The sequence below is a fragment of the Elaeis guineensis genome, chromosome 1 (assembly GCF_000442705.2).
Source record: "Elaeis guineensis isolate ETL-2024a chromosome 1, EG11, whole genome shotgun sequence".
Classification (NCBI taxonomy): domain Eukaryota; kingdom Viridiplantae; phylum Streptophyta; class Magnoliopsida; order Arecales; family Arecaceae; genus Elaeis; species Elaeis guineensis.
In genome coordinates, this window is record NC_025993.2 from 151,219,775 (window position 1) to 151,228,537 (window position 8,763).

Below are 8,763 nucleotides of genomic sequence, written 5' to 3' on the forward strand. Positions count from 1 at the left end.
TATAATATCACCAAAACCTGCCAGGGTATTAAATCTTTGTCAGAAAGATTGTAAGAATTGGTGGCTTAAAAACTTTGAAAAGTTCTGGATTGTTTCACCCACTACACGAATTTTATGAATTATAGGCAATGACCATCATGTACAGTCAACTAGATCGAAACATTTAGTTTAATCTCAGATTCTGTCCAAACTGCTTACACAAAAACAAGGTATTCATTAAAATAACCCTAAATGCAGGCTTCTCCTTGCCAAACTCTACCAAACACAAGAGAACGAGGACCTTAGCTTATGCCACAACATGCCTAGGTCAAATACTATTGATAATCTAGGGCTCTGACATAAAGAGGTGACAGTAGCATTCATTTCGGCTGCTTGATAACCAATCAGATTATAGAAAATATCAGGTTGTTGGCTTGTTGCTGACGTGGATCAAGGAATCATTCACATCATAATATTGAGTTAGAGAATTCGGGGCAGGATATATTTAAGGAGATTACTGGTTATCTTAGACAATGTTAAAAAAGTAAATGAAGACCAAGAATATTTTTATTCGAGGATTATCCCCCACAAAATAAGATGGTACTATTGAAAGATCTCGAGAAAACTGGGAGTCTGGATGTTGGTTAGCAACATCTGCATTGGAACTATCAAGTAAATCCGATTAGACGTCTTCAGCTGCGACGACAAGAGGAAGTTTATCGTATGCTTACAACAATTTGATTATTTGCATCATACGACAAGCAACCATAAGCAAGTTTCTAAACTTAAATGTTCCTTCTTGACTTTCATAAAATTCTGAAATAATTATTTCAAATGCCTTTTAAAGGGGAGAAACATGTGCAAGCCGAAAAAAAAAAAAGGGGGGGAACAACTGTGGATGAAGGGAGAGATGCCTGATTTGCTAAGATTTCCAATTCTCTAAATATCAATTTTTAAATGAAATATCCCCAAAAACCTTTCGCATACTAAAATTTGAGCTCTTGCTTATAATTGATCTCTGGTAGGAAATCAGCTACGAACTCCTTCCAGAAAAATCATACCCTCAGAGCTGGCTTGCTATGAACTCTAATTATAACATAATATCCTTTCAGTTGTTGAAGCAAGCAGAGATTGCAGGGATTAAGAAGCACTCAGAAAACAGAACATACTTCAGCACATGAATCTGAAAATTGCCAGATAAATACTGATACTGTTTTGGGGAAAATACATCTAGGTACCGTTAAAGTAAATGCAGTGGGAAGTACTATCAGCTTCCAGAGGACATGACATTTGATCCTCTTCTTCAAAGATTGAAATAGCTTTTCTCCTTCACTGGCTTTTGATGGGGATGCAAGGGCTTTAGATTTACGGAACTAAAGTATTCAGTATGGTCATTCTTAACGGTAAAAGAAGAGAGTGCTTGAAACTGGTAGACTCCAGAAATTAGAGATATTGAAAATCTCCAATTTAACCTTCTAGTAATTCTTTCTGATAGACTTGATATTCCCGATCCAAGGTCTCAACCCTCTCTCCTCGCAGAATTGATGGAACTCGTGGAAAAAAGTCATCCTCCATACCAATGTTCAACTTTTGCTCCTTGATTGTCATCTCTCCCAAATGTTGGGCTGCTCGTAGATTTGCACCGTCCCGAGGTTTGAGAATATGAAATGAAAGGAGTAAACAAGCAACTTCAAATCAACAGGAATTTGGATATGTTGTATTGTTTTCCACCACACTATAAAAACTTCTCTAAACCACCTTTCATTTTTTAAGGGCTTCTCGTATATTCTTGCTCTGTAAAGCTTTTCTTTTCCCTCCTATGAGTTTAGCTTCCCGATCACTTCCTTTTTTCTTATCCCGCCACAAGAATATGTTCTTTTGCATAGATCAAGTATGATGTCTGCAAGATGCTAATGACATTTTTGACTTACATTTATACAGTATAAATGTCTAGAATATTTTGCTCTCTAGCCCTGCGATAAGAATGCTTCTGTGTTCTAGCTAATGCATTGCTAGTACAGAGCAACATATACAAGAGCTGCTTGGTTTCACCACCAAAAACATATATTTTTTTTCGATACTATCAGAACTCGTATTAACAAATTTAAGAGCATGCTAGCTGAAACTTGATTAAAAGCAAATTACATCTCCTGTTCTACAACAGCTGATGATCCTCGATCGCATTGGATGCAATATTATTTAAGTCGTTCCAATATGGACTGGATTTGGAAAAGGTGAAGAATGTGCTGGAAAAAGTGTGACCGTTCAAAGAAATCAGAAATTGAAGCAAGAGCTCTGCCAGTTTGATAAATCCAATTTGCTAAACATCACATTTCGTTCTTGCAAAGGAAAAACATATATAGTACGTGAAAATCAAAAGCAAATTTGCAGCAGGCAAACCACAACTTCGACAGGATTCCAATTCAAAAGAATCTAGAGTGACCACATAATTTTCAGCAAATTAACAAAAAAGAAGCAACAAATGACTGCAACAACTAGGCCTCTACCGGTGCTGTTTCTTTTCATCTTGCTACTTCAGTTTTCTTTCCATCAGTATGGTGGTGGGTAATATCCTATTCCTGGGTAAGGCCCTGCAAAAAGAGTCTCAGACACACAGTCAATATCAACCTCACGTATTCTCATATAATGATACAAAACAATATACATTGCTCGCTTGAAACTCACCTGGTGGATAGTAAGGCTGTGTTGGTGGTGGAGGGGGATACTGCTGCATGTATGGCTGCGGCGGATAATACATGGCAGGCGGGTGTGACTGCTGTGGGTACGCTGAAGCCGGATACAGAGCAGGATCAGGAGGAGGATATGAAACATAAGCACCAGCTCCAGGATAAGTCCCAGCCAGCGGGTACGAAGGAGGATAAGGAGGAACGTATGGTGCTGCAGGCATGTATGGTGGAGCAGATGGAGTGCTGCTTTCCACGGTCTTCTTCTACTTGTTGCAATATCAGTAGTAGAAGATGAAAGGTTACGTTAGCTTTCTCTTTAGATGTCATTATAATCACAGCCAAAGGTAGCACTGAGATATCGTAGACCTACCAATGCATTCGGAAAATGCATTATGAGTTTCACTTCTCCAGCGTACCTGCATATCGATCATTGAGATAAAAAGTTTACCGTAAATTTTAACAGAAGATAATTTGTTGAATGAGCGAGAGTGTTACTTGAGACTTCGAGTCTGGATCGGCCAAGAAGAGTCGTCGTAGCCTTGAGAGAGGACTTTCTGCAGCTGGACCCTGAACAAGAATTGAAATAAATCAGCGGCAATGCAGATAGCGTTTCGATGGTGGTTTGAAGTATGAATGCCGGAAGGCGAACCTGCCGCTGCCGATGAAGTCATCGGCGGTGAAGGTGTTGCTGTTCCAGACGATGATGTTGATCTCGCGGAGCCCTTCGATGAGGGGAATCTGGAACTTCTCTTGGAAGGTGGGGTTTCTGCCCCCATCTGGGCATGAATATTATCTATCCATCATCATGGGATCAAAAAGATAAAAGATTGGAAACTCAAGGAAGGATTTTGGGATAATGAGTACCGGTGCGGGTGCGGGTGCGGAACTTGAAATCGGCGTACTCGAGGCAGACGTAGGGATCCTGCCGGGAGAAGAGCTCGGTGTCCCTCAACTTGCTGCAACCCACCACTGCGCCCCCAAATTCATCATTAGAATAATTTGAGAATTCTATAGGGACAAAAGAAAAAGGAAGGCTTTGGTTATCGTTTGGTTGGGTTGAGTACCTGTGATCTCCAGGATCTGGCCTTGGATTCCAGAGACGGTCGACATGGGAGAGCGGCGAGGAAGACGTTCGACGGGAGAGCCGAGACAAAAAGGAGGAATATGACGAAGGAGAGAGGGACAGACTGCGCTAGGTCAAACCTGGGCCTAGAGAATATCGCGCCCGGCGCTTATGGTCTCTCGGAAGGAGAAATCATCAAATCTAGATCCACGGTGGATCTGATCCACCTAATAATTTTGGATGATTCCGCGGGAATTCCTTTAATGAAACAATTCCGCAGGAATAGTTAGACGGCCGCGTCCGAATTGAATAAAGTGAGGGAACGCTTTTGTATTTCCTGATAAATAAACCAGTTGGTGGTTCGCTGGCGGCAAATGAAATAGTCTGAAAATTGCAATCTGTAGGTGAGAGGCACCGGCTCATATTTTATTATTTATTTTTATGAAAAAAATTACAGTGGCATTTTTTGAATTTCGATCTACTTATATTTGGATAAAAAAAAATTTCAAAAAATTTTTAAAACTTTAAGAAAATTACAAAGAGGACCATCTGTCTATTTTTGTCGGGCAACATTATATGTAAGATTAAATTTTATAAAATATCATCAATATCTTTCCATGGAGCCCTTAATTTTGATGTGATAAAGCTCGACATGTGATCTAATTGAAATTCTTGAGAATGAAAAAAAAAAATTAAAAAAATATAAAAAAATCAACGAAAACAAAAAAAGGATAGAAAAATTAAAAGGTTGGATTTTTTTTTGCATAAATTGATCAATTTTTTTTTCTCATTTCTATCTTTTTTTTTGGAGATCTATGGAAAAAAAAGCATCCAAGACAGATTGGAGGGGGAAGGCCAACATCGATAATGATAGGGAGAAGGCAATGATGGAAATCGATCAGGCAGCAAGGAGAGCAAAGAAGAGGTCAGCGTCTCTCTTTTTTAGAGATTTGTGAGAAGGAAAGCACCTCAGGGAGATTAGAGGGGGAAGGCCAACATCGATGTTGAAAGGTGATATCGAGGAGAGCATGAAGGAGGTAGGCATCCGTAAAGGCTCAGAGAGTCGAGTGTAGAGACCGGTGGATGGTGGCAGCGGGGACGAGGTGGGCACCAACAAGGGCTTATAAAGACGACGGAAGAGAGCGGGGAGGAGGTGGGAGGTGGCAACGAAAGTGGGCATCCACGAGGGCTCAGGAAGATGATAATGGAGACTGACGAGAGATGGCAGCTAGGAGGTGGGCATCCACAAGAGCTTGGGAAGGCGACAGCAAAGACCGGCATGAGGTAGCAGTGGATATGGGCATCTGCACGGGCTTAGGATGGGTTCGAGAGAATTCAAAAGGATTCGAAGGAAAAAAATATTGACGAAAAAAAATCTTGTGAACTAAGAGTATTTTAGTCTTGTTTTTTTCTTTTCTATTAATATTGTTGGTCGGAGATAAATAGTTGGATTTTTTTATAATTTTTTTAAAATTTTGAGATCCATTTAATTTTTTTTTTTTTGAATCCAAGTGTAAATACATCAAAATTCAAAGAACATCACTATAATTTTTTATTATTTTTATATCTATTTAGATTTTTGTATAGAATTAAATTAACAATTTTACTGCATCCATGAATTGGGCCAGCACAATTAACAAGATGACAAGCTGCGAGTTGGGCTAGATTTATATTTTTAAAATATTTAGAAAGAAAAATAAGTTTGGATCGGACCAATCTTAATCCAGTAGTAGGAAAAAAAAGGGGCTGACGTCAACTTGGAGGACCTGATTAGCATGCCTAAGAGAAATTTTGATGTCTGAGCTACCACATGATGAATCGAACGAACTGGATTGCACTACATCATATTGATTATTTATTACCACCGCAATAATTTTTGAAATATTAGTATTTTTTAAAAATATAAATTTTTTTTATAAAATATATAGCTGAAAAGTGCTTTAATGAGAAGGATAAAATTTCTAAGAGAAGCTTAGGTGCTTATTTTTATATTTTGATAGTCCCCGCTCTCGGAATTCATCAAGATGAATTTTGATAGTAATACTAGAAATAGCAAAGATGATCTGGCTTTTGTTATCTGCAGCCTTGATGCCAGACTACTGACGGTAGAAGGCTTTTATCTCTTTGAGCTTTCAATCCTAAATGCTGAGTCCCATACAGTCTAGATGGACATTATCTTTGTCAGAAAAGTACTGCGGACCGGAAGAATTTTCATAAAGAAGATTCTTTCACTATCATCCATTGTCATCGAATGGATCAGGGACAACACCAAGTAGAGAAAGGCTCATTCGCTTCTTCGTGACATCTATATTGCTTTTCGTCTTTTATTTGAGATGCATATCCGGCATATTTTTCGAGAGATGAATAGTATGGTGGATTGAATTGCGATTTATGTAACAGGGCATTCCAAAGACTAGATCTGAAGACAGCATGACTTGTTCCCACCAGTCCTGCAGGATCTTGTATACGCTGACTTTAGCTATGCACACATTAGAGTTATGTGATCGTCTGTTTGTATATATATAAAAAAGAAGTTTAGATGCCATTAGGCATCATATTTTTTTCTATTCTAAAAAATAAAAAAATAAAACTCCACTCTGTTATATTTTTTTACAAATATCGGCATATTCGGCATTTGCAAAGAAATAATTGAGCTGTTAAATGTACATGAAAACACCTGGATATCTCTACCATAGTGATTAACAATTATAGATACTGAAATTTCTGTTAGCCTCAGGCCAAACTGGAGATATTGAGAACGGATTCTTGTCCCTCAACTCTCCACAATGGCTTGAGACCAGGCCTAGACACGGTCGCGTCTCCGGGGATGGCGATATTTTGTTGGATAAATGACCTCAGCAGTGCAATCTTACTCGTGCTAACATACGCGACTTACAATTTAATTTGACGAAAGGGATGGGAACGCGAGATTTTTTTCGCATACCTGGAGGAATACATTTTCCATTTATTTCCCATTTATTTCCTGCGTTCTGAATTTCAATATATATATATATATATATCTTGAAGGACATTTTGCTTTAGATTGTTTTATACTTTACAACTGGGAGTACCGTCGCCTTGATGGGTAAAGAGTAGGCGACAATTCAAGTCGGATGAAGCATATATAAAAATCGATAAAATAATTCTTACAATCTATATATGACAGTAATAACTTTCAATTCTCTCTCGTCTTCCCACGTAGAGGGTTTTCGGTTGGGTGGGTTCTCACCAGTCACTACGTAAGCCTTATCCCCTCTCCCAGAACCTAGGGCTTAACCCAGACTTCCATCAAATTGCCTGCCAAGATATGCATGCACGCAAGCTAACAGATTCAAGCAACGCAAATCCTTCGCGCCACATATACACGGAAATGTAATACGCTAATACTCACAAGGAAGATGGAGTGACTAAATCCCAAAGTCCCGTAGGCAAGTCTAGCATTTCCTATGAACTTACCTTTTAAGAGCAGAGGTCACAATTTTTCCACCACCTCTTCTTCCCACTTTTGCAGCCATCTTTAGAAATATAAAAATGACCTCATGTGCAAGAAGAAGCTGCAGTTTTTGCTATAAAACATTCCCATTGCCAGATGCACCGCCCGTGCACGAATGCAACCAATCTTTTAACTGAATAATTAAAACAAGGAGACAGAAAACCACCTGTTTCACCAAGCCTTACCCTTCTGCCATGGAATACAAATCTTTTCCTAAATTTAATATCGGGATTCCCTCTAGTAGTCTGCCAAAGGTAACACCTGGTAATACAATAGGAAGAAATAAACTATCTTTTACCCCTGGGAATGCGTTGATAGATTAATTCATTATATTCAGCACCCGAAACTAAAAATGCATCAAGTTGTTCAATTGCTGGGAGCGCTTTCATCGTCTGAAGAAACTGCTCTCTTCCCAATGTAACGCTGAAATGAGAAACCAACGGTCAAGAACAGCATAACAATACAAAGTAGATAGCCATTCAACACATATGAAGCTCAAGTTACCTGTTTTCCAGAGGAGAAGGGAACATATTTGTATTTTATCATGTGAAGTATCTGTCGCTTCATTGTCACTGTAAATAGGACCACCCAATAGAAGAGTAGAATAGGCCAAAAAACAGGAACATCAAACACACTGAAGAATGTCAATATGAAAGCAATACAGAAGGCTCTTGTAATGGAATACCTGCACATGGAAAGAAAAGAGGGGTCGAATGCTTATTACCGTATCTGCCGACTACTGAATGACGTTAGGAGAAACTAGAACGTGGACTGCATAAAAAAAAATAGACATGTCTGTTTCACCGGTTTTATTGGAAAGACAATAATATCTCCAATTCATAGAAGAAACTGGATCATACAATCCCAACACTTCTGCAATATTGAACCTCAACTACAAATGGCTTGCAAGTGTTTTCTTTTCTTTTAGAAAAATAAAAGTAAAATGGAACACTCAGTTTGGGAACGATACAATGTGTCATATTAGACACATAGTATTTTGATAACAAATAATTCTTCTTCTAATAATGATGATTTACACAAGATGACAAGAATTGGCAACATTCACTCCCAACAAGGAAACAAATGCAAAATAGACAATTCTGGCTGTAAGTTTGTACCATAATCAGTATACTATTCTTTTAACACAACAAGAAACTTGTAATACAAACTACGACCATGAATCTCTCTGAGTTACCATTCGCAATCTAGGCTGAACTATCTGCTCAGCCACCAAAAAAGCTTAGGTAAAAAGGAAGACGCACAAAAGTTGATAATGTTCATCTCCAATAAAGAAACAAAATATGAGTCCAAAATTTTGTGTGTTCTTATTAATGTTCACATTCAAAAGCAAAACCAAACTTTTAAAACAAATAAATCCACAAGTTTATATCATTCTTATTAATGTTCATGTTCAATAGAAAAACCAAACTTTAGCAATGAATACATGTCAATCTTTAATGTCAAACTATGACCAGTGCACTATTAATCATGCATAAATGCATGCATACATGAGACTAATAGGTTAATCAAATTTTGGTTGG

The 8,763-nt window shown here is 38.3% G+C and overlaps 1 protein-coding gene and 1 long non-coding RNA gene across 2 annotated transcripts; both read right to left on the bottom strand.

Annotated features, from left to right (window-relative positions):
* Nucleotides 1-2,261: 2,261 nt before the first annotated feature.
* On the bottom strand, nucleotides 2,262-3,888 carry LOC105060982 (elicitor-responsive protein 3). The gene is made up of 7 exons (XM_010944890.4): nucleotides 3,731-3,888; nucleotides 3,531-3,635; nucleotides 3,316-3,442; nucleotides 3,162-3,233; nucleotides 3,037-3,082; nucleotides 2,665-2,929; nucleotides 2,262-2,570 (listed from the first exon to the last, which is right to left on the bottom strand). Exons 1-7 carry the CDS (start codon nucleotides 3,774-3,776, stop codon nucleotides 2,530-2,532), a joined length of 702 nt encoding a protein of 233 aa, XP_010943192.2. The 5' UTR covers nucleotides 3,777-3,888; the 3' UTR covers nucleotides 2,262-2,529.
* A 3,450-nt stretch (nucleotides 3,889-7,338) lies between these two features.
* LOC140851750 (uncharacterized) lies at nucleotides 7,339-8,388 on the bottom strand. The gene is made up of 2 exons (XR_012134483.1): nucleotides 7,727-8,388; nucleotides 7,339-7,645 (listed from the first exon to the last, which is right to left on the bottom strand). It is a non-coding gene; the product is annotated as an uncharacterized lncRNA (long non-coding RNA).
* Between the last annotated feature and the right edge of the window lie 375 nt (nucleotides 8,389-8,763).

Coding starts and splice junctions, on each gene's coding strand:
- LOC105060982 (XM_010944890.4), bottom strand. CDS start 3,776: ATGTCGACCGTCTCTGGAATCCAAGGCCAGATCCTGGAGATCACAG. Junction 3,443..3,530: donor CCGCACCCGCACCCGCACCG/GTACTCATTATC, acceptor ATTCATGCCCAG/ATGGGGGCAGAAACCCCACC. Junction 2,571..2,664: donor ACAGCCTTACTATCCACCAG/GTGAGTTTCAAG, acceptor CTCTTTTTGCAG/GGCCTTACCCAGGAATAGGA.